Here is a 26,609-nt window from a genome sequence, read left to right as displayed (position 1 = left end):
CAATGGCTAGTGTCCGGCACATAATGGCTCAATAAATGTGTGCTGAATGCCTTTTTGTTGAAATCCTGCTCGTGCTAAACAGTTCACCTTAAACACCACTTTCTTCATGAAGATTTTCTTTATCGCCCTCATCCACATGGCTTCTTCCCTCCTTTTCTAGTTCTTATGGCACTTAAATCTTCCACTGCAATGCACCATGGTCATTTGCAAATGTCTCAATCCTCTGTGAGGCGGAAGTTGGCAGAATGTTTCTCTGCTTTTATATCTGTTGCAGTATCTCAACACAATGCTCTGCACACAGTAGATATTTTTCAAATGTTTGTTGATTTTAACCTTTGTAATTCTAATTCTAGAATTCTACTTTCTACTTTTCTATGGATTCTCTCTTTGTTAAAGAAAAAAAAAAATCCCCATTAGCATAGTAATATTTATCAGATTCCAAATATTCAATGCTGATGGCTGGGTGAATGAGACCTTGAACAACGTCTGTCCGCAAACTGCCAAACAAGATGTCAAACTTGTCCTTGCTTTTATAATCATCAGTTAAGGAATGTGGTCAGGGGTTATAAAAATAATAAGGTTTATAAAAATAATAACAATGTCTGCCCGACTACAAATGCTGAGCTTTTCAGAGCAGACTCAGCCCATAAAATAGTGCACAGAGAGAAGCAAGTACTATTAAGAGCAGGTAATTAGGCCCCAACACCTGAGATTACCCTGTCAAAGCAAAGGGCATGCAGGACCACCCTTATTCTCAGGGATGTGGGCAGAAGAGGGAATACAACCACCCAGAGCACCTGGTATTGTGCTGGGCATTCATTAGGGGTAATATGTTCCTCTCAGTTCAGACCCTATAGAGAAAAAGTTTCCTGAGTTACTTAAAAAATGAAGTACATACATGTCGTTGGGGAGGTATGGGGGGTGGCGGTAGCAGGGATCTGCCCCAAGGGCTCTACCAGGCTCTATCTGCATAAGGCTCAAAGAGGAGTCCTATGAATCTTAACAGGATTTTGTGCAGGCTGGCAAACTAGAAGGGTAAACTCAATCAGATCTGAGGGAGAAGAAGAAATTTTCAAAGGAGACTCTAGAAACAGAACTGCAGACCAGAGGACTCCTTGGCTCTTCCTTTTCCCACCCTTCTCCATCCCCTGCCCTCAAATGACTGACCCACTAGTTACTTGGGAAAACTCATTAGATGTTACTTCTCATTTTCAGACTGACCATTCTAACTCAAATCCCAAAAGTCTCACTTCATTTCTTCCCACACAACCCAAAGGATTTGTAGTCTAGGAAACCAAAGAACTGTCTCATCAATAAATCAATTTATTTAAAAGAATATGTTACAATTAATTACACTAAGTGACATTACCAAACAATTTTAGAGTGGTTAGCTCTAGAACAAGGAATGAAAGAAACACTGTTAGCCATTATGTGTCTGTATTTTCTTTCCACATTTCTTAAATCACAAATAAAAAATACAAGATACTGCAGTGAAAATACAATTAGAGTTTCTCTCAATAAATTAAAAGTATGCATGACCTGGGAAAAACTGAAGCCCAGCTCACTGGCTTAAGGGGAGGGCGGGGGGTGTGGTATGATATAAAATTGGTGTCCAAGTTTAGCAGTTGACCAAGTGCCCCCACCCACATCACTCCCCTCCTTCAATTCTGTTCCTTCCCAGGGCCCTAAACTACCCACACATCCTAGATTATTGCTGAGGAGTGAGCTGATGCTGTCCTGGTATGAATGAGGCCTGGCATGATGTGCTCAGGTTTAGGGGAAGAGAAAGACAGGAAGTGGAACTGGAAGCTGGAGAGCTAAAAAGTACCCACTATCTCTATTCTCCCTTCCGCCCTCCCTCTCTGAGTATTCAACCACATCATCTTCCCTCCAAAAGGAAGCTAATGTGACACAATAAAGCTGGTGAAGGAATAGCAGTATGTTGGTGTTCCACAGACCAAATAGTTTCTACTGCTGAATAAATCCAGCCAGAGCCAGACAGCATGATGGAGAGAAGCGAGGGCACAGTAGTCCCTCCAGGTCTGGAGACTACAGGTCAACTAGGTTGTAGTCCCCTTAAAGAAAACTACCTCCTAGGAGTCAAGCCCATAAATTGGCAAATTCTGAAATATGAGAGAGAGAGAGAGGTATCACCTCCTGTCAGTGCCCTATTTTGCAGCTCCAAGCATTGGGTCTGGAGCTACAAGAGGGGATAACCCAAAGCTACTGGCCTGGGTAAATAAAGGATGAAACTAAATGGGCCAGGAATGAGAATGTTGGAATATTATCTAATTCCTCCCTGAGAGCTCTGTCCAGGACTAGGAGCTGCGCTGAGCACAGATATATCTGTACCTGTGTTGAGCTGAGGCCTAGGGCAAGGGGAGGGCAGAAAAATAGAGAATAAAAAATATAAAGAACAGAGAGCCCACAGCATGGCCCAAGGGAACCTTTCTGCAGGGGCAGGTTTCTTAGGGCCTACATTTTCTCCTGATCATAAAAAGCTCTGACCTTTTGCCCCAGAGGACAGAAACCAAGTGTGGAGGGGAGAACAATGGGAGACCAGAAAGATCCTGCTAGCTCTGCTGGGGCAAAGCTGGGGGGAGGATGAGTCCCCCTTTCCGAGACAAATTGCAAAAGAAGACTGGGTAGAAGCCTCCCTGGGCAGAAGCCAGGACTAAGAAAAATAGTAGGGGTTAGACAAAGAAGTGCAGAGGAAGGGGCGGGTGGGGGGAGAAAAGTCACACCTAACACTGTTTCATGCAAAGGGCTTGACCCTATAGACCTCCACAGCCACGGTGACCTCTACCTCCATTACTGGAGGCCTGCTGTGGGTGGAAGAAGAGACCCTGTCCTTTAGGGTCTCCTTCCCCCTTCCTTGCTGTAGCTGGGTGTTGTTGGAGGGACAGCCTTAAGTAGGGGCTGTTCCTAAATAGATTCTGCCAACAAGCCAACTACCAATGGGGTTCGCACCCAATCTCCAAAGCACCATGTGAGAAAGGAACATACCACCATCTACCCACTCCGAGGGGCCTCCAAATTCCTATGTCTCATATCCTGAGGTCAGCAATTGGGCTGTCACATGGACTCTCAGATTTGTTCATTCCTTTCCCACTATCAGGGAATAGGGGCAATTGTTATTTTTACAGTTTGAATAAAACTGGTGTCAAAAGCCTCTTCAGCATCTTGGAGTGGGAAATCATATCTTCTTTTCAGGGTCCATTGGCTCATAATTAAATTCATTTCGGCCAAAAGTTGACCCTGTGTCAAAGCCTTCAAATCAGGGATCACTCTATGCACCCTTAAACATTCAGCACTCTTACATTTTGCACTCTGTGATTCCACCTGGGTCTGGGAAATAGAGGGAGGATAGGATGTCCTATATGATCCCACATCATCCTGGGGCAAGCCGCTGCTGGGATAACAAAGTGAGAGAGAAAGAAAAGTGGCTTCATGATGATCCACAAAAACAAGTTACAAAAAAGAAATCAAACCACCCCAAAACTGCTCAGTGGAGCTGACTACAACTGTGACTGCCTCCCAGTTAGACAAAGCAAAAGCTGCCCCTCTACGGAGGTTTTTGTTTAGAAGATGAAGAAGGGAAAAAGAAAAAAAGAAAAGGCTCAAAGATGTGTTTCAGTTGCATCTGAGCCTGATTTAGTGCTTTTTATGCAACATCTATAGAACTCACAGGCTGAGAATATTGTCCTACCCCAGTCAGCCCTGGCCTCTGATCCTGGGATACAGCTCTTAGGTGTCAAATGAGGAGCTCTTGGAGGAACAAAAGGGTTTTCCTTCTGTCTCCTTTTAATTAAAAATGGAGATCCAACTTAAATCAACCATATTCCTACTACACCCTCCTGGATCCTCGGTCGGCTTAGATGAGGCTATGGTTTGGTTGGTACAGACCATAACCCATTCCAAGTTTCCCCAAGGCCTTGAAGATATTGTCAGATCCCTCCCCAACACTGCTATTTATGTAAGTCACAGAGAACATAATAGTTATAGGTGGTTACTGGTCAGGAATGGAATAGGTAAAACCTTACGTACAGAGGGCATTGCTTCCTTCCTTCCCTTATATAACTCCAACATTTGTGCCTAAGGTATCAGTTTCAACACTGGTCCCTAACACTATACCTGCTGCAGAAAAAGCAGGGAAATGGGAAGTTACCACCAGGAAGTGTTTCAGGTTCCTGTGGAATTAACCTCCTGAACCCACCCTCAACTCCACTCTGGCCAGTTGAGAGAAAGTAAAGGGCCCTAGAGAAGCAGGAAGGAGATGTGGAATGTGGCTAGAAAGCCATGAGTGGAAGATAGAGATGGACCAGGAAAACTGTCTTGGAATCAAGAGACCACACCAAGTCTTTAGACTCTCCCTGCAGATATGCAGACTTGCTGCCCTTAAGAAACACACTTTTTTCTCTTTCCCAGCACCCTCTTGGAAGATAAAGAAACTACACTCCTTGCTCCTCAGACTCTGTGGCAACCCATGAGCCAGAATATGCACTTAATACAAAAAAGTGAGAAAAAAACCCAAGCAGGTTGTAAACTTTTTGGGTCCTTCACGAGGAGAGGTATTTTCCCTGTAAAATGTTTTGTTTTGTTCTGTTTTTTTTTTTTCTTTTTAAAGTTTGTTTCAAAATAAAGAGAGCAAGAGAGAAGTCATGAATTGTAGTGAAAGGTGTGTAAAAACACAAGCTAAAAAAGGTACTGCCATCAATATGAAATTTAAAAAGAAATATATATATGTATATACGTGCAGCTAATTTGTGTATATATAACTTTTTACATACATACATATATATGTCTGAACAGTGCAAATGGATGAAGTTCATAGTTCCAGTTTTAAAAATATAGTACAAGGAGAGTCTGTTGGTATGAGGCCCAGGTGAAAGATACCTTTGGCAAGTTAGTTGGGCTTGTTTCTTTTCCTGTCTTAACTCAGTTGACTTCTGGTGCTGACCAATCTGTTGTTCTTTACCAGCTCAATTCCAGAGACATGAAATTCAGAAGGGATTATTAATAATATTTAGTTTAGAGCTTTTGAATATAATGACTTTTTCCTTTTTCTCTTCTTTTGTGTTAATGGTTACTCTCTCTGACATGGGAGACAAAAGGGATAAGAGAATGAGGGCGAAGGGAAGGGGATAAGGAAAGGCTAGGTGGCCACATCCCTCTGCTGTGACCTCACCATCTGGAAAATGTTCTGAAAGAAAAAAAAAAAAGTTATTGGGAAGTCACATCTCCTCCCACCTGGAGACAACTTCTCAAACAGAAACTAAAAAGGTATGACTGGTTGATTCAATCTGATTTGCCTCTTTCCCTGATATAACTTCCCAACTAGAATTACAGCCTCCTACTGCTGGAAGGGACCTTGGATATTACTTTTCTGGTTCAGTCTTCCTATTCTACAAGAAGAGAAAACTGCGATCTAGAGAGGTTGATTTATGCAAAATTATAGAGAGAAAAAAATCAAGGAGATAACCCAGGTATGATTTCCAGAGCCCAATGTCCTTTCTATTGTACTAAGAATATAAATTTTCATGTTCCTGACTTTACTTCCTGGTTCCTCCGAAAGATTTTCTTTGAGAATAAGTAGCTAATTATTCAGAACCTTTCAAATTCTGCTCCAGCAATGGCATCTATAGAAGTAAAAGCAGTAGCACAAACACATACTTGGTTACCCTAGAAAGACTGTCATGACTTATCCAGTCAGATGGCTAAAACTGAGGACAGCTGTCCTTCTGGGTCAGGAAAAACATAGAGGGTGATTTGATTTAAAAAACAGGCAGAGGAGGGTCCATGAAGTCATGAGAGATGGAAAAGCTTGAAGCCAATGTCCACCCTCTAGACAAGGGAAGAAGCACGGCTTTTTTGCATAGCCTATTCACCATCCAGAGGCCAAGCTCACTGGAAAAATGTCCTGGCTCACAAGGGATAACCAATCTCTAACTAATAGTCCTAGAAAGACAGAGATGGTGGGGGTCCCAGGTATTTGGCCATAGGCGTAGAAATTTTAAAACAAAAAGATGAAAAAGTCAATTCAAGAATTATTTAGAATTACCTCTTTTCTCCACTTGAGCTCGCAGAACACTCTCTCAAAGCATTCATGCATGTAATTGAACTGAAAAAAAAAAAAAGTAGCAATGCTCATTGACTTCTCAAGACCAAGGACCACAGGGCCATGCCTTCTAACTCCAGTTATCCCATCTTCCTAACCTGCTCAATCTAGAGAAAAACCCTGACAACTACCACAAAAACTTTGCCTCATCTACTACTCTCTAGCTCCTTCTAGTGGTAACTATGAGTCAAGTAGGATGTGAAATTGCCAATCTTAGTGGGGCCTAAAGGAGAGGGGATGAACCTGGAGCTCCAGGGTTCAAACAGATTCAGATCTCAAGATAAGTATCTCTCTCCATTTATTCCTTTAGTTTAAAGAAAACTATAAGCCCAATCTACTTTCCCTAAGTATGCTTCCCCATCTCCCACTCACATATGGTGTGAAGATTTTAACCCATCGCGGCTTCTTCTCTCCTCGTGCATATTCAAAACAGAAAGCCATTCCTTCTTCATCTGTATCCCATCGCTGCATCTCATCCCATTCAAATGCTATTACCTGGTTCTGGACAACCAAGAACAAGATAGTAAGTATAGTTTGAGTTTGAGAGTGCTGAGGAGCTGAGATAAGGGGATTCTGAACCAGGCAGCAGAAGAGAAAGGAATGGAGATGTCTGCATCGATGCATCTTTTGACTGTGACAAAAGAATAAAAGTCAGTGAAAGTAGCCAGTGAAGTTGAGAAACAGTGTAGTATTTATTTACCCCAGTCAAAACATAGTTTTGATTTCATTTTTCCCCCAAAACGAACTAAAACATAGCAAGTGAGTGAGTTATCAAAGTATCTCTAGCCCCAGCCCCACGCTGAACTCTCACCTCCAGCTGCCCTTCTTCAGTGCAGGCATGCAGTTTAAAGTGCGTGATGCTGATGGCTGTGATAACATGCCCCTTCCTCCTGGAGTCACAGGCACAGTGGGGGAAGATGATTTCATTGTAGCCCTCACAAGTCCTTAGCATGTTGAGGTACTAGAAAAAAAGGGAGGGGAAAGTGTTACTATGGAAGTAAATCACAATGAATAGCTGCTGAGATGGCACATGAGAAGGAACAAAGAGAATATTCTCATCCAACATCCTGAAGTCCTGGCCTCTGGTCTCACACCCACCCCTAAATTGGGACAGGACTCTAAGACAATCCTTTATCCCACTTCCAACTTCTGCCTTCACACATCCAACCCTCCTTTCTCTATTTAAAAAAGATACACAAATGAAAGCCAGAAGAGACACTGTAACCAAGACTAGCAGGGCAAGAAGGGAACTCACAATGCTGTTTAGTCAGGTCCTCTATTTTATTGTGCCTAAGGGATGAGAACCTAATCTATTCTTATTTAAGAAAGGGAGTTAATGTTTCTCCCCCATCTTTTCTCCAATCAAAAGTTACAATCATCTCAGTGAGGAGGATTAAGCTACCCCAAATCCCATATTCATAAAATGTTAAAACTGAAAGAAACCTTAAAAACTAGTAATTTTACAGAAACCCAAAGTAAGATGAGACTAGCTTAAGGACACAGGTAATAATAAGTGGCACACCAGGACTAAAACCCAGGTTTAATTTCTAGGCTCCTTTCACTTTTACCAACTAATCCCCAAATCAGCCCCACTGTCCCCTGGGTCTTCAGCATATATACTTCCTTAAAAAGTATCTGGACCAAAACCAAGTAGCATATGTGACTCTCACGGATACAATGCTACAAGACTAATTCCGAGATGTCTCTGAACTAGTGAAGTTAACTCAGCTTTTGTCCTTTTTCCTGTATAGTTAAGGCCAGCCTCTCATTCAACTCACTAATTTGAGTTGAGAGAAGAGAGAGTAAAAGGAGATGAGCAGCAGGACAGTATAAGAAAAATAGAGGAAGGAAGATTTTAAAAAAGAAAGAAGAAGAAGATTCATGAACTCTGACCTGGTTTCCTCTCAGGGATTGCCTGGGAAACAAGCAAATCACCTAGAGCCACCATACCCCCAGTTGCATGTCAAACAGGAAGAACAGGGCATACTGGTGATGTGTGCAAAGTGCTGAAGAGAAGAAGACAAAGGCACAGCACCTCAGCTGATTTCAACTAGATGGGCCTGGAGATTAGAATACACTGGAGAGATGCCTTCTGCCTTACCAGGAGAACAGAAGAAAGGACACAGGCACAAAAAGGACACAAGACAACCTATAACTCTGGTACCAATGAAAGGCACTTGAGAACACTGCTACTGCCACCAGGGACTGTCTGAGAAGACTTAAGGGCCCAGGGAAAAATATCACATGCTCCCTTCTCTACTTCATATTTCTGCTTAGGTAAAATAATAGCAACTTTAAAGATGAAAAATTATAAAACAGTAGCAGGAATACAGGGACAGGGTCTATTCAGAAGTGTCACAATACTTCACTCACATTTTTCTTCTCTCATTTCTCTCCTCTTCTATCACTCTTGTCCACTCCCCTTTTTTATTGTCTTTCCTACATCAGAGATAAAAGTAGATACTGCTAATCCTGCTATTGACACTATGAACAAAAAGAAATTCCTGACTGCTATACTTTGGTAAATATGACAGGGTGCTGGGTAGTATAGAATAGGAGAGAACTCTTCAGGGTTTATAATAAGCAGCAAAGCTTGGGACAGAGAGCAGTACACAGAGGAGTGGTTAAGAGGTCGGGCCCAGACTACTAGTCTTGAATCCTGACCCCATTACTTCCCAACTGTGCAAACTTGGGCAAGTTACTTAAACTCAGGCAAATTACTTAAATCCCAAGAGCCTTAGTTTCCTCCTCTGTAACATGGAAAACAATAATAACATCTACACCATAGAGTTATTTTTGAGCATTAAATACAAAATAGCAGAGTACTCAGTACATAATTAGGCATTTAATAAATGATAGCTAAAAGAAATAATTTTAAAACCTCCATTATCCTTAGCCAGAGGGCTTAACTATTTTCTTCTCAAGAAAGCCATGTGAAATGATGTATCTGTAAATCATTTTTTAAAACTCCAGGGGAAAAAAAGCATGAGTGAGACAGATGAAACATGAATAGCAGAAAGTTGGAGGCTGTTGAAGCTGAGTAATGGGTACACGGGGGCTAATTGTAGTATTTATTCTTTGAACTTCTTTATGTATTTGAAAATTTCTACAATAAAATGCTAAAAGAAAAATAACAACCAGGCCTCCAGCACTCAATCCAAGTCATCCTCCTAATGTACTCATCAGAAACTTTCACATGCTCAGTAAGCAGCAAATCTGCTCAAAGATGCTGAAGACCTCTGCAAATGTCAGTGGGTATCATGAAGCCTTGAGACTAGGTCTGCTCATGTCCTTCAACAAAGAAGGCGTACATATAACACATCTGTTGAGAGTTCTCTTCATTGAGGGGCAACAATACTGTTTTGATAAATATTTCTGTCACATTCCTAATTGAGACTTTTACTGTATAGATTTTTTAAAGAGAGAAGCATGCAGATAAAGGCAGGGATTAGGAAAAAAGACATGGAGCTCTGCATATCTTGAGCACTCTGCATATCTTTGTGACCTTGAGTAAGTTACTCTACCCAGGTGCTTCCTCTCTGCCATCGGGAAATAAAGGACATTGCTGTCACCCTCTCTTCCCTGATGTAGGGAAAAACACATGCATTGGAGTCTGACAGAAATGGATTCAAATCCGATGATACGCAATCAACATGGTGGAATAGACGGACTGCAGTACCATTCTCTCCCACAAATCAACCAAATTTACAACTTTAAAAATATAACATCAGCCAAGCTGGGGCCGCTGGAGCTCAGGGGAAGAGGAGGAGAGACCTACGGAGTTCATGAAGGCGGGAGAAACCATGATGAGAGAAAGAAAAAGCTGCTCTGAGCATTTCAGGCCGCGGTTACTTTAAGGCTCAAGCTGCTGAGCGCATGGAGCAAGAGCCGACAGAAGCTGCAGCTGTGCCCTTCAGATGGAGTTACTTGGAGGCAGCAAGAGAGAAGAGGGCCTTGGCGGCCCCCAGGACAGCAAGACCACTAATAGGGTTCACGTGGGCCCACGAAGGAGCAAGGAACCAGAACAACTGAAAAAAGGGAGCCACTCAGAGGCCGGTGAGTCATCACAAGGGACCAGCGCAGGGCCCATCCCATGGGAAGTGTTTGCAGCATGGACGGTGGGGGAGACAGGTCCACCGGGAAAACACTGGAACACAGCAAAGACAGCTGATCTGACCCCAATCAGCACAGGACCACTCAGAGGAGACTGGTCAGGAACGCAGAATTGCATGGGGTGCAGTTTGATGAAAAAACTCAGGCCCAGATCAGAGATTCTACAGAATACAGATCCACTGGGTCTCTGGAGAGCCGGAAGTACCTATAAGGTCAACCATTAAACCCTGAGCTGCACAAAAAGCCTTCCCTGCAGAAAGAGCAGCAAAGTAGCAATTTAAACAACCACACAGCTCAAGTACTGGTTCCCACAGGAAGTTCCCCCGTGTTAGAAGCAAAGGACAAAAAATTAGTTCCGGCCCAGGCACACCACCAGCACCTTGGGGCCTGCCTGGGAACTGGAGGTCCCACTTCCAGGCAAACCGCACCAGCGCCTCGGGGCCAGCCCAGGGACCCGAGGCAAGGAGAAGGGGACTGGACCTCTCTCCCACAACCAGGGACACCATACCAGCACCTTGGGGCCCACCTGGGTACCCGAGGCAAGGAGAAGGGGACTGGACCTCTCTCCCACAACCAGGGACACCATACCAGCACCTTGGGGCCCACCTGGGTACCCGAGGCAAGGAGAAGGGGACTGGACCCTCCTCCCACAGCCAGGCACACTGCGCCAGTACCTCGGGGCCTGCCCAGGGACCCGGAACATGGAGAAGAGGACTGGACCCCTCTCCCACAACCAGGCACATGGCGCCAGCACCTTGAGGCCTGCCCAAGGACCAGAGGCATGGAGAAGGGTTACTGCCAGTGCCAAGGAGCATGCCAAAAACAGCACCTCCACGTGGGTGGCCCACCACAGCCACCACAATAACCATGGCAGCTGCAAAAGCGGCTAGACGCCACAGCCACCATGCAGATGGTCCGCCAACCACTGGAGTGCATTCACACAAGAAGGGTCACCAGCAGAGACAAAGAAAAGAAGAGGATGTCTCTTTCCACAAAACCCATTTCAGAGTGAAAGAAGAAGCATCTGCTCTATGATAATATTGGGGGACCTGATCACATCTCTCAGCATTGGACAGATCATCTAGGCAACAAGTTAACAGAGTAACCATTACTCTTTCAGAAGGAGAGAAGAAATCTAGGGCAATTAGAATGGGGAAGGGGAGGGAATGGGGGAAGGGGAGAGGTTGGACAAGGGGCATAAAGAATAATTACGATTTGTAACAATATATATGCTAGTAATATTGATTTAATCAACATATCTCAATGTTTAACCCCAAAAATATGTATAATCAATTTTGATTCAATAAATAAAAAAAATAAAAAAAGAAATGGATTCAAATCCCATTTTAAAATCTAGTTCCACTTCTTACCAACTGTGTGATCTTGCGTAAGAATCTTAATCTCTCAGACTCCACTTCTCCTCTATGAAGTGGGGATAATATCTGCAGGGTTTTTACATGAGAATTTACATAGAGTGCCTAGAACAGTATCAGGTATTAATAGTACACCACTCCTCCCTTCTGAATCAAAAGGCTGATTTATCACTCCATATTCAAGAATGTAGTCCCTGAAATCCAAAGACCTTCAGGGAACTTCTTAATGGCATAAGTTCTAAAAATAACCTCACTGAAAACAAAGGGCTCTTTGCCCTTGGTGAGAAGAAGAGGTAAAGTCTCATTGGGAGACAAAGTTTTCAGAGATTCTTGGGTTGTAGTATTTCTCAGCTTCAACTGGGCAATCCTTACTTTCCTGGGTTTGCACAAAGCCTAAACAGAAGAAATATTAAAAATTTTACATAAATCCAAAATTTGCAAAAGAAAGGTGCATTTTTGCTTTTGATCATATTTACATAAGGGTAGGTAAATATTTAAAACAAAATTATCCTGTCCATTCTCCTTTCATATTAAGTTTTGAGCAGTTAAGTATGTATCCTAAATTACCTTCCTTGATTCACATACCACCTGGATGGTAGCCTATTTAGGCCAAAAAGAAGGTATAGTATGGGAAATTTTATAAATGTTCAATAGTCAGCAAGACAGGTAAATACTGAAATAAGACAGTTATTAAAGTAGAGACTCAGTATTTAACAGAGCAGAACACTTTAGGTGAAAAGGTCAAAGTCCATTTTGAAGAACTTTCTGTTCTCCCAAACAATCTGCCAAGGGTCAAGCTAGGTCTAAAATTAAAATAAGGGCTTGAGAGGAACCTGGGGGGCCAACTCTCCAAAAATCCTAGAGTAGTGACTCTGAAGAACCTAAAGATTCAGAATCACCAGTATGGTTTTTAAAAACAAAGACCCCTAGGTCCTACCCCCAGTGATTCCAGCTTAGTAAAAATAGGATGAGGTCCATAACTCTGCATTTTAAGTCACTTCACAAGTGATTACGTATAAGTGGGCTGGGGACCACACTTGGAGAAACTCTGTCTTTCACACATACTGCCTCGTGTGAAATCATTACAAACTATGTTGAGAAATGCTAACACAGAAACTATTTATCAGGGTTCCATAGTGTAATGGTGAGCACTCTGTACTCTGAAACTATTTATCAGTTCAACAATGGCAAAATCAGGCAACGTCAACATAAGAAAAACATAATTTACACATGTCTATTGTTTATATGAGTGTAGAGAAAAAAAGAGAGAGAGAGGGAGGGAGGGAGGAAGGAAGGACTCTTTCTTATACATTATATTCTCAACCATCCAAATTTGAGATGCAATCTAACCTAGTAGATAAATAGAAAACAAAAATGTTTTTGACCCCACTGGGTATTACAAACTATGGCAAGGATATGAGCTGTCCTCTGTATTTGGAGATTTGGAGACAAGAGAACTTACACAAAGCTTATTTATCTACCAAGAACTTTGGAGTATTTTGTTAAGATTCTACTTGCTAGCTAACAATCTGAATATCCCCATTTTGCAAAAAAAGAATCTAAAGCTGAGAATTGAATTGCTGAAGGTCTCACGGTGATTTGACAATTAATTGTAGTGATTTGGATACTAAGTTGCTATAGTTAATGACAACAGGGCATATAGGCTCTGAAAGGTACATCTGAGTTGAAAGTTTCAATACTGACCATGACCCAAAGTCGGTGAGACTAATGTCTTTGAACACTGATATTTGAATACGTATTATACTTGAATAAAATTCAAACTTGGTGACATTTCCTTCAAAATATGACTGCAATATTATGTGGCTAATACATGCTCATACGTTGGCACTAGGTTTTCAAGACATTCGAGTTCCATAGATGTTTAAGCATATTTTATACTCAACGCCAATGACCCATGGGAAAACATATCTGTGTATTAACTGCATATGAGTTCTTAACTGGGTGATTACGAGACGTAAACTTGAGTCTAAAAATGATTTCATAATAGATTACTGTGCTTATTAAACTCAGATTTTCTATATTTTGCCACAGAACAACCTAAACTTCTTTATTTTTCTAGCATCTTGCACTGTGCCTGGCACATACTTGGTGCTCAACAAATTTTTTTATTGAATGCATAAATGGAAGGATAGTATATTTGGAGTACTACACATGCAAAGAAACAATATGTATTCCACACTAGTATCATCAGAAGCCCTCATGAAATTACTCTGATTTCTATTATAGTTTCAAGAACAGGAAAATTTTGTTGGCTTTGGTAAAGACAAAAAACTACTGCAGAGCTTGATGGCTTTTTAGTATTTGGCTCTTTTCACCAAAAAGATACACATGTTTTGGTCAAAAGCATGCATTAGTATATAAAAGACAATGCCATTACCTTAACAAATAGAAGTTGGATTTTATTATTTTTTTATTTTTTCAAAAGATGATTGGTAAGGGGATCTTAACCCTTGACTTGGTGTTGTCAGCACCATGCTCTCCCAAGTGAGCCAATCGGCCATCCCTATATAAGGGGTCTGAACCCTTGGCCTTGGTGTTATCAGCACCACACTCTCCCAGGTGAACAACAGGCCGGCCCTGGAAGCTGGATTTTAAAATTCTGTCTCACACATTGCAAAATCCCTTAGCCAAACTTCTGCCAAAGCTTAATTATATTCAAAAGATTTTTGGATTTTTTGTTTCAGCCTGCTGATGTGCAGACATTGATAAGATGGCTCCATGATCTTTAGCAATGTTCTAAGGCAAAGAGATTTGTTACTTTTTATAATATAAATGATAAAATGACCATCCTAGCTAAATATAAGATTACAGACATTTAGATGGATGAGCTTTCTCTCATAAAAAGTACACAGAAGGTACAAAAGAATCCAAATGACCTATCAGAATCATTACCAAGGCAATTACTACCTTGTGTTAAATCATGAAAAATTATAATTGGAAAAATTTCAACTGCATGTGAATCTGCCAAGAGAGAAATTTCAAAATGCTATACAAGAGGAAATTTTTGTAAGCATTCTTTACTAATTCCATTTTTCACAATTTCCATCCCTGTATTTATGGCAGATACAGATAGAAAGCTAATTTTAAAATATTTAAGGAACACTCTAGGCAGCCCTGTCCAACATAACTTTCTGTGATGATGAAAATGTTCTATATTTGTGCTGTCCAATATGGTAGTTACTATCATATGGCTACTTGGCACTTTAAATGTGGCTAGTACAACTGAAGAAATGAACTTAAACTTAAGTGAATTCAAATTTACATTAGAAAGCCACGTGAGGCTAGTAGCTATTGAATCGAACAGCACAGATCTAGAATATACTAACCAAAAGTACTACTGAGTATAAATGTTTCAGCAACTATAGAAATGCAAGGTGTAAAAGCAAGTGATTTTGTGATTGCTAAATAATTGCTAGAAACTAAAATAATTCCTAATGTTACAAACCTAAATATTAGTTCTTACACAAGCTTATCTTTATATTAAAATGCTTTGCACATTTTTTGTTTTAGTATTTTTTATCAACAAGAATACTGTTTAGTTATATTAATAATAAAATTATATACCTACGTATGGTTATTCAAGCTCTCTTATGTTAAATGGAAGAACACAATGGACTTTGCATAAAGGTCTACAGTCCCCCCCCTTTTTTCCCCTTCTCTTCTCCTCCCCCTACTTTTGACCTCTTTTTTTTTTTTTTTTCTGGCAGCTGGCCAGTACGGGGTCCCTTCCTTTTTTAAATTAGTTAAGGCTTCTGGTCAACATGGCGGAATAGACAGTCCCCAGTGTCACTATCTCCCACAAATCAACCAATTTACAACTATTAAAAAGCAATGACAGCCAAGCTGGGGCCGCTAGGGCTCAGGGGAAGAGGAGGAGAGACCTACAGAGTGCATGAAGGCAGGAGAAGCCACGATGAGAGAAAGAAAGGATCATTCCCATCATTTTGAGCCCCAGTGGCTTCAAGGCTGGAGCTGGTGAGCACATGCAGCAAGAGCTGGCAAAAGCCGCTGCTGTGCCCTTCCTATGAAGTTGCTTAGAGGTGGCAGGGGAGAAGAGGACCTTGGTGGTCCTCAGGCCAGCAAAATACTAACAGGATTCCTGTGGACCCACACAGGAGTGAGGAGCCACAAAAACTGAAAAAAGGAGCCACTCAGAGGCTGGTGAGTCATCGCAAGGGACTAGCGCAGAGCCCATCCCATGGGAAGTGTTTGGAGTGTGGGCGGTGAGGGAGATGAGCCCACCAGGGGAGCACTGAGGCACAGCAAGGACAGCTGATCTGCCCTCCAATCAGCACAGGACCACTCTGTGTAGACTAGTCAGGAATATAGATCCGAAGGGGGAGCAGTTTGCTGAAAAGACTCAGGCCCAGACCAGAGATTCCACACATCCCAGGTGTACTGGAATTCACAAGACCTGGAAGTCAACCAAAAAGCCTTCCCCAGGGAATCAGCAGCAAGGCAGCAATTTAGCTCAACCACAGAGCTCAAGTGCTGGTCCCCACAGCAAGTTCCCCCATTTTAGAAGTAAGCAAAGGACAACAAATTAGTTCCAGTGCAGAGTTTAAGTAGTGAAAACAGCGAATAATCCAACACAAAACTGAAAGAAAAAACAAAATACCCACAGACGAGAGACAAAGTTTGACATTAACTAGTAAAAGTCTCACTTCACCAAAGAACACCTATAAAACCTAGAAGAACTGGAAGACCCCTGGGCCCCCAAGCCAGGGAAGGGGGAGGGCCAGGAGTCTCAGCCATGCCCCCTGACACCCACAACCAGTCCAGCAATGACCACCAAGCCACTGCAGGAAGTGCCCCAGGCTACTGAGCCAGGGCGGTGGGGGACCTTGGCCATGCCCCCCTGACACCTGCAACCAGTCCAACAATGACCACTGAGCCGTCACAGGAAACACCCCAGGCTCCCAAGCTGCAGTAGGGGCCCAAGGGCTTCAGCCACACACCCCTGACATCTGCACTCAGCCCAGCAATGACCAGGACATCACTGGAAGTCCCCTGGTCTCCCCTGCAGGAATGAAGGGGAGGCCACAGGCTTCAACCATGCCCTCCATCCTTCCCCCTTCTCCCACCCTATTTCCTTCCCTCTTCCCCTCTCCCCCTGCCATCCAACTGTTCCACAACATCTTAGAATGTGAAAACAGATGGAACCAGGGACTGACCCCTCCTCCCACAACCAGGCACATCACCATTACCAAAGGGCCCACCTGGGGTCCTAAGGCTTGGATCTGCGGACCAACCCCTCCTCCCACAACCAGGCAAGGAGCACACCCAAAACACCACTTCCAAGTGGGTGGCCCACCACAATAGCCATAGCTGCCACAAAAGCAGCTAGATGCCACAACCACCATGCAGATGGCCCACCAGCCACTCAAGTGCATTGACACAAAGAGAACCACTACGGAGACCAAAGAAAAGAAGAGAATGTCTCTCTCCACAAAGCCCATTCCAGAGTGGTAGAAGAAGCATCTACTCTACAATAATAGTAGGGGATCTGAACACACCTCTCTCAGCACTGTACAGATCATCTAAGCAACAAATCAACAGAATTAACCATTACTCCTTCAGAAGGAGAGAAGAAAATCAGGGTTATCAGAGGTGGGAGGCGGGAGGAAAAGGGGGAAGGGGAGAGATTGGATAAGGGGCATAAAGAATAAGTACGATCTGTAATAATACATATGTTAATAATATTGATTTGATAAACATACATTAACATTGAACCCAAAAAATATGTATAATCATTTATGACTCAATTTAAAAAATAAAAAATGAAAAATAAATAAATAAATTAGTTAAGCCACTGACCAGGTTGCAATACCTTTCAAAAATGGCAAGAAGGGGCGTTTTATAAAGGGATTACAGGGACATAAACTTACCATGACCATTTTCCTTTGTTCATATAGCTTCTGTAATTGGTAGGACTTTTCCTCCGCTTTGATGTAACCTTTCTTCACATCGTCAACAGCCTATCACCAAAACAAAGGCAGGGAAGAAGGGAATGTAAAAATCATTATCGAGTGCATTGTTGATAAAAATAATGAGACACAGATGCATTTTCAGAAAAATTCTTATCCACTTGGACCATCAACATCATCACCCATGCTCTGCCACATGGGTATATTTATTTGAATAACTAGCATTTAAAGAGTTTCTGGTAAATGCTTACGGATTATTCTAGGCATGTGAGGGATCTGGTTTTTCATGTCAAGAGACTTAAATTCCAGTTAATTTGTAATGTGAAAACAATTAGAGAGCCATGAAAGACAGTATATAACATTGTATTAAAGGTAACAATGAAGTAGCAGAAATGTACAGTGCAGACTAAGTGATATACACAGTTAGAAAAGGAGTGTTTATTGCTAATTATAGTTATCATCAGGTGGACTTCCAAAGGATAGGCTGGATAAAAGAAACTACAAGCTGAAGTTAGGAAATAGGAATGGGTTTGAGCTTAAATACATTCAGGAAACAGATTTGTCTGATTTGAATAAAGAGTACATATTAGAGGACAACGAAAGATAATGCTTAATAGGTAGGTCAACAATAGATGATGAAGAATCCTAAAAAGCAGGCACAGGAAATAGTAGGGAGCTAAAATAAGCAATAAAAAATTGTTAGCTTTTTTAAAGAAAAATTGGTTCGTATCTGAGTATCAGATTAAGTAAGCTGAAGAGAGAATGGAATAAGGGAGATCGATGACGCTGTGTAACTTAAGATAGAAATCATTTCCCATAGCCTTTTATAGGAAAACAGCTAGATAACAGAATGAATTCAGGACTGAAGTCAAAAGACTAGCTCAACTTCCAGCTCCATTACCTACCAAATGTGTGCTTGGGTAAGTCACTTAAACCCTCTCAGTCTGTAAAACAGGAATAATACTCATCTCATAGACAACAAAATTAGATAACAGATGTTGAGAGTTTTGTAAAGTATATACAAATCGTTATTTTTAGTATCACTGTTATTAGTATCATTCAGCTGTTTTCTTCAAAGAACTGCATAAGGATATTAACGTTCTGCCAAGGACTGCCTGATGAAAAGATTATGCCAGTTTCTCCCCAATCCTGGACATTACAAGTAAGGGCTCATTTAGGCTCAAAGGATTATATTCACAGAGGGGATGCTCAATAAGAACTGCCACACAACGTCCTGAAGAACCTGAACAATTCTCTATTTAACACCAAGGGACTGTGCTGCTCCAGGCCAAATTTAAACCAATTACTGAAAAGCTGGGGGAGAAGTAAAGAGGGAAATAAACAAATACTGGTCTGTCCAGTTTCCCTTGTAATTTAAAGTGTTATTTAGCTAAGGGAAAAAGCTTTACAATTCTTTTTCTGGTGGTCAAATAAAAATATTGTATATCTGTTTTACTGTACACCCTAAATATCTAGAACTGTTTTTGATTCATAATAGTACTTAAATATTTGGTGAACATTTCCCCAGGGCAGAGGAGGTAAGAGTGATTGTCTACTCAGTAATTCCAAGTGAACTCTTTTTTCACATAGGGCAGTAAAATGTTCTCTTCTCTTTCATTTCTTTTTTTTTTTTTTTTTTTGTCTTTTTCATGACTGGCACTCAGCCAGTGAGTGCACCGGCCATTCCTATATAGGATCCGAACCCACGGCGGGAGCGTCGCTGCACTCCCAGGGCCGCACTCTCCCAAGTGCGCCACGGGCTTGGCCCTCATTTCTAATCAAGACTATATTGCTTGATGAGCCCTAAGTGGAAAACATAAATATTACCACACTAGATTCCTTTTTTTCTTAATTTAAAATAATTTTTATTAAAGTAAAAGATGTACATAGTTTAAAAACCAAAACCTAAAAGTCTCCTAATAAAAATAGCAGTCTCCTGATCCCAGAGTCTCATTCCACAAAGACAACTACTTTTAAGCAATTTCCTGTGATATTCTTTCCATAATTCTAAATGACATACTTTACTACTAATTCCTGACTCACCAATTTTAGACATTGTTGACTTGCTATGTTAAAAACATTTAGGTTTTGGGTCTTCTACCACCCAAACACTCTCACTACCTCTTCCCCCAACCTCTTAATAAATAATTATTTTTTAATTATTATTTTTATTTTGGTGGCTGGCCAGTAACACGGATCATATCCCAGACCTTGGTGTTATCAACATCACACCCTAGCCAACTGAGCTAACTGGTCAGCCCTCTATCTCAATAAAAAATTAAATTAATACTCAGTAATTACATTATTGTAAGTATATAATAAACATTGTTCCCAACTATGCCACGTACTGTACTATGACTTCTTTTCTTGTATAGTTTTGTTTTCCCTGAGATTTACTGCTTTCAGTTTCTGTTTGTAACTTTCCATGTACCTATCACCAATTGTTCTTCCACAATAAACAAACAAAACGCCTCCTGATCATATGAACATTTATTTTCTAAAAATTGTTGACAGCTGTCATCTGCTGTGGTATCCTCTCCTGTTCTCCTTGTCTCTGGTAGGTTTACACCTTTTAAAACCTTTGTAAGGTTTACGCCATTACTATTATTTTAGCAAGCTTTCAGGAAAGAGCAGCTAAATTTATTACTTAGGAAAAGGCTCATTATCATTCTTATTATCTAATATCTAATATTTTATCAACTCTAAGGTATGCATTATTTCACATTCTAACGTCTCTGAAATTGGGATGCATCTTACAATCAATGTGTCAGTTTAATTGGCAGCTTTTTTTCTTCCTTAGCAATACATAAAATAATGGTGCATTTTATAATCGATGGCATCTTAGAATCGATGAAATACATTAGATATTCCCATCAAAATATGATACAAAATATAACTAAAACTAAGTAAGGGAAAAAATTAATATTATTTTCCAAAAGACACATCTGTTTACCTAGTCAATCAAAAAACCATTTGGGCCCTGTACACTGCTGGTGTGAATGTAAAATGGCACAGTCACTATGGAAAACAATATAGTCGTTCCTCAAAAAATTGAAAATAAAATTAGCATATGATTCAGTAATTTACTCCTGGGTATACTGAAAAAATGATCTTCAAAGAGAGAATCACATACCCAAATGTCCATCCACAGACGAATGGAAAAACAAAATGTAGTATATACATACAACGTAATATTATCTGTCTTTAAAAAGGAAGAAAACCCTGCCATATATGAGTTCTACAACGTGAATGAACCTTGAAGATGTTATGCTAAGTAAAATAAGCCAGTCACAAAAAAGACAAAGACTGTGTGATTCCACTTACATGAGGCATCTAAAGTAGTCAAATTCAAAGAAGCAGGAAGTAGAAAGGTGGTTGCCAAGGGTTGGGGGAGAGGGAAATGAGGAGTTGTTATTTAATGGGTACAGAGTTTCAGTTTCACAAGATAAAAAAGTTCTGGAGATCTGCTGCACAGCAGTGTGAATATACTTAACACTACTGAACTATACACTTAAAAATGGCTAAGAAGATTTAAAAGAAAACCTTATCAAACTGTATATTTTAAACACATAAAGTTTATTCTATGTCAATTTTTATACCTCAATAAAGCTGTTTAAAAAATCATTTGAAAGGGTTTGGATCCCCGTACCAGCAAGCCGCAAAAAAAAAAAAAAAAAAAAAAAAAAAATCATTTGAAGCAATAGGAGAGTTCAGAAAAGTTGCTGGATATGAGATACCAATACAAAAACAATAGATTTTCTATATTCCTAAATATTTTGTTTTTGTCTTACAGTTTTATAATTCAAAAAGTAATTTTAAATGCTCTGCCTCATTTGAATTTTGATACTCATTAAAAAAAAATCGTGAGACACTATTCTCCTTTAACAGATCAGAAAACAGATCTTGGCAAAGCTATTCTAAAGATTTACCCAATGTAGCGTTTATCCTTGAAACAGATATTCTGACTCCTAGCTAATAAGATTTTCCCACTCCAACAACACAAAGAAAAACATTCCATTCGTAATAGTAATAAAAATATAAAATACTTGGGAATTAATTTAGGAGGCATATGTGAAATAGAAAACGACAAAATTCTGAGGAAACAAAACAGGAGTTGAATAAAATGGAAAATGCATTTAGTTGGGAATACTACATTTAATATAATTGAAGATATTTCTCCAGTAAAACTGCAAATCTAACAAAATTTCAATTGGAATAGTACTATGAAGTGATATGAAATGGGTTAAAAATTATTTGGAAAAATAAAATGGGCAAAAATATCAAGGCTTTTAAAAGAGGAAGGCTTAGCCTTACCAGATATTAAAATGTATTATAAAGAAACAGTAATCAAAAGGGAATATTCAGAGCCCCACAAAAAAAAAAAAAGAACTATTGAGTCAAAAATAGAAAAACAGATCAACAGAAGAGAGATCTAAGACATGTGCCATATATATGTATGTGTGGTATCTATATAAAAATAAATTTAATAAAAGACCTGTTAAGCACAATATATTACAAATGAATCATTTAATACATCTCGCTGTGCTATCTGGTTAGCAATACTAAGAAAATTTAACTCAGACCAACCACTCATACTACATACCACAATAAACCTCACGTAGATTAAAGCATTAAATATTAAAAACAAAATATTGGGAATTAAAAAATAATAGCACACTTATACTTACTATTGAGGAGAGAAAATGTACTCACTAGTTAAGAAACAGAAAATACAAAGGAAAAGATAAATACTATTATACAAAATGTTAAAACTTCTGTAAAACAAAAGACAATAACACTAAAATAAAAAGAAAAGCAATATAATAAATATCTATAAAAATGACAGATAAAGATTTGAAAGTTTAAGAGTTAAAGTACAGCAATAGTTCACACAACCAAAACAATAAATAACACTAGCTTATTCAAAAGAAAAACACACAAAAAAGTGATATTACAAAAGTTAACAATAGCATCATTTATAATCATCACACACTCAAAAAATACCCTGGAACTAATGAGAGGGAATGATTAAACAATGTATAGTACATTAATTTAGTCATAAATGATATTTAAAAGAACTATGTAGATAGGTGAAAAAGAAAAAAAGAGTAAAAAGTTATATCTATATCAGAATTATAACTATGTAAAAATTACACATCAATATTATCTAATGCCAAATATAAGTATAAATACTTGTAGGAAAAGTTCATAAAAGAGGACTTACAGGTAAGGATGGTAGATTAAAAACAAACATCTACTCTTACTTCCTTTTAAAACCCCACTAAAGATGTCCAGTTAGCTCACTGTGAGAGAGTGGTGCTGACAACACCAAGTCAAGGGTTAAGATCCCCTTACCAGTCATCTTTAAAAAAAAAAAAAAAAAAAAAAAAACCCACTAAAATGTCAGTAAAGTAATTTTTTTAAAGAAAACCCACAACATCAGAGTGAATGGGAGGAAACAATGAGAACAAATTTTTATAATGTGGAACACAGATAAACAAGTAGTAACTTAGAAAACCTGAAGAAACAGATTTCTATACTGGCAGTAGACAAAACCACTCAATTTACACCACAAAATTCCAAAATGCCCAGGAATTGGTAGCATGGTGATCATCCAGGAGAGGGGGTAGGATGTGGCTAAAATGAGGACTGACTGAAACCTACTGAAGAAGCAGTCAAATTCTCTCAGATCCTCTATTACCTGTAGCCAGAAGACTGCCCTTCCCAGTGCCAGCAGAAGACTGGAGCTTTAGGTTTTCTATAGTGAAGCTCACAGTCAGCAATATGTACTCACATGCTGAGCTCCCAATCAGCTATGTAGTCTCCCAATCTTAAATATGAGCAGAAAACTGTGTAAGAAGATAGACTCTAACATGAACAGAGACCAAAACAAACACACAAACAATGAAAACAAGGGAGGAAACAGAAGGAAGAAAACTTTAAAATTTAAAACAATGCTATTTTTAATATCCTCAGAAAGTTAGCAAAAAATATAACCATGAAACAAAAATAGAATACTATATACAAAAAAAGAATATTCACAGAACAAAAGGAAGCCTTTAGAAACTAAAAATATAATAGCATACATGGAAAACTCAAATAGAAGGACTTGAAGATAAATCTGAAGTTTTCTAGAAAGTAGAACAAGGAGACAGAGAAATTAAAGACGTAAGTATGAAAAAATGCTCAGCATCACTAGTCATCAGAGAAATGCAAATCAAAATCACACTGAGATATCATCTCACCCCAGTTAGACTCACCATTATTAAAAAGGCCAAGAATAACAAATGCTGGTGAAGATGCGGAGAAAGGGCAACTCTTCTACATTGTTGGTGGGACTGTAAATTAGCACAGCCATTATGGAAAAGAGTATGGAGGTTTCTCAAACAAATACAGATAGAGCTACTATATGATCCAGCAATCCCATTACTGGATATGGAAATCATCATGTCAGAGAGATACCTACACTCCCAAGTTCATTGCAGCTCTATTTACAATAGCCAAAATATGGAACCAACCTTAGTGTCTGTTGACAGACAACTGGATAAAGAAAATGTGGTATATATACACAATGGAATACTAGTCAGCCATAAAAAAGAATGAAATTCTGCCATTTGAAACATGGATGAGTCTGGAGAAAACTATGTTTAGTGAAATAAGCCAAAGAAACAGAAATACCACATGTTCTCACTCATAACTGGCTGCTAGGAAGGAAAGAAGGAAGGAAGGGAAGGAGGGAGGGAGGGAAGGAGGGAAGAAGGAAGAAATGAAGGAAAGAAAGAAAGAAAAGACCACAACAATATGTTGAACTTTCAGAAAGAGAGAACAAACCTAAGGATACTAGAGAGGAGGGGGGAGGGAGGGAGAGGATTTTGGAAGTGATAGGTTGGGTAAAGGGCATAAAGAAATATCACAATTTGTAAGAATGAATATGCTAATAATAAATAAAAAATAATAATTAAATAAATTTTTAAATAAAAGATCAAGTGTAAAAAAAAAAAAAAAAGAAATTAGAGATGTGAGACAGAGGATAAGAAAATGACAGGGGTAGACCAAGAAATCCCATATCAGAAAAATAGGAGTTCCAAAAGGAGAGAACAGAAAATGGAAGAGAAGAAATTATCAATTTAATAATCCAAGAAAATTTGACAAATCAGAAAGACAAATTTTTCGTAGAAGTCCCAACACAATAACTGAAAATAGATCTACAGCAAGGCATATAACTATGAAATTTGAGACCTACGGTGGAAAAAAAGATCTTATAAGCTTCTGGAAAGGAAAAAAGGTCACATAAAATGGTACAGAAATAAGAAGACCTTGGACTTCCTAACAGCAGCACTGGAAGATGGAAGGTAATTCTTTAAAATTTCTGAAAGAAAATCATTTTCAACCTAGAGTCCTATACCCAACCTTAACATCAATCAAGTGTGAAGACAGAATAGAGGCATCTTCAGACATTTAAATTTTAAAAATGTTAATCTCTCATGTGTCCTTTCTTGAGAAGCTATGAGAATATATTCTACCAAAATAAAGAAGGAAAGCAAAAAAAAAAAAAAAAAAAAAGACATGTACTCTAACACTGGAAAAAGAAGATCCTACATAGGAGATGTGATGGTGATGGGCAATCCCAGAATGATAACTGTGTACCCAAGTTGAGGGCCACCAGTTCAGACTGGGATAGGCCAAAAGTCTCGATGAGAGATTTCTTCAGACACTGATGAAGTATCTAATGGGTCTAAATACTTTTAGAGGAGATTCAGTCAACTAGTAAAGAGTATGATGCTAAATCAATTATAAGTACACAGAAAACTATGCAAATGTAAAAGAAGGACAATAATTAGCTGAGGAAAAACAAAATGTTGTAAAGGAAATGAGAAGTAAAGATAGTCTTTATTACATGGCTTTGCTATACATCTCATTATTTATAGAGTCATAATGATGTAAACACTGAATACTGACCTACCAAATATTATAATTTGACCATATTAAGGCAGTGGGAGAGATGAAAAAGGTATGGGTATGTGGTGAGAATGTGGGAGGAAAGAGAGCTAGTGTCTCATCTTCAATAGTGGGAAATGAAGAGATACTGCTTGAATCTGAAAAATTGAGTAGAAGCAATACAATCAAATTATAATAGAGATGTGAAAGTAAATACCAAACCAAACAACAAAAAACAAAGCTATAAGATGTGAAAGTGGTAGGGTATGGGGGGTGGGGTTGAGGGTAAGTGGAGGCAACTACTATTTTTCATAATAAACTGTGTAGAACTATGTGATGCTTTAAATTGTATTATAATATTGATGAAAAACTTTTGAACAGACACATAGCCATAATGCTCATTTTCTGTTGTTTAAAAAACTAGAATAAATATTTCTTAAACTTCAGAATATCTTTACTTCTAAAACTTATTTATTTATCTTTTGTGAAATCTGGGACAAAACATTTTACAAACGTAACTACTCAGACCCAGGAGTAAAGCAGCTTACACAAGGATTCACACTGATTTGGCAAATTACCAGCTATATACAAACAGAAAAAGGAATCAGGCCTTTCACGAAGATCAATTCACCTACCTGATGAAAGAAGTAGGTAACAGCGAGGTCATTGTCATTTAAGAGGATTTCTTCTTCTGTCGTAAAAAGCCATTTTCGAATAGTCAGACAGGTGCCTGGCACAGCTGATGTATAATTCTGGACGTAGAGTTTGTGAGGAAATTCATTAGGTGCCAGCTTACGTACTGAAGAAAAGAAAGCCAGAGCAAAAAGATATAAAAGGAATTTCCCTAGGATAAACTACGTAAAGCAGATCAAGAATGGTAGATTATCATTAACCAGAACATCAGCTCAAATCCATAAAGGAGCTCTGTTTTTGGTAACACAAAATAACCATTTGTCTAACCACATCTATCCCTTTTAACTATGACTATGGCCAGTTGAGCCTCTGACTTAAACCTACCACTTGAATGACAGGTTTTTCTGTTAACATGATGACTCTACAGACAGCACCAACTCCAAATTCAGTTAAGACATCTGATCCGTTATCTGGTAAATTATAGCT

At 39.3% G+C, this 26,609-nt stretch overlaps 1 protein-coding gene across 1 annotated transcript in view; it reads right to left on the bottom strand.

The window, feature by feature from the left end:
* Positions 1-1,246: 1,246 nt before the first annotated feature.
* SNX27 (sorting nexin 27) overlaps positions 1,247-26,609 on the bottom strand; it is a 72,365-nt gene continuing 47,002 nt past the window's right edge. Inside the window, exons 7-12 of the mRNA XM_063105216.1 lie at positions 26,126-26,289; positions 17,514-17,603; positions 6,930-7,079; positions 6,491-6,619; positions 6,062-6,121; positions 1,247-5,203 (exon numbers count right to left, since the gene is read on the bottom strand). Of these exons, the coding sequence (XP_062961286.1) occupies positions 5,156-5,203; positions 6,062-6,121; positions 6,491-6,619; positions 6,930-7,079; positions 17,514-17,603; positions 26,126-26,289 (641 nt within the window). The 3' untranslated portion in view covers positions 1,247-5,155. The remainder of the gene's footprint in view (positions 5,204-6,061; positions 6,122-6,490; positions 6,620-6,929; positions 7,080-17,513; positions 17,604-26,125; positions 26,290-26,609) is intronic.

The sequence above is a fragment of the Cynocephalus volans genome, chromosome 8 (assembly GCF_027409185.1).
Source record: "Cynocephalus volans isolate mCynVol1 chromosome 8, mCynVol1.pri, whole genome shotgun sequence".
Lineage (NCBI taxonomy): Eukaryota > Metazoa > Chordata > Mammalia > Dermoptera > Cynocephalidae > Cynocephalus > Cynocephalus volans.
This window is presented reverse-complemented; position numbering and strand designations above follow the sequence as displayed.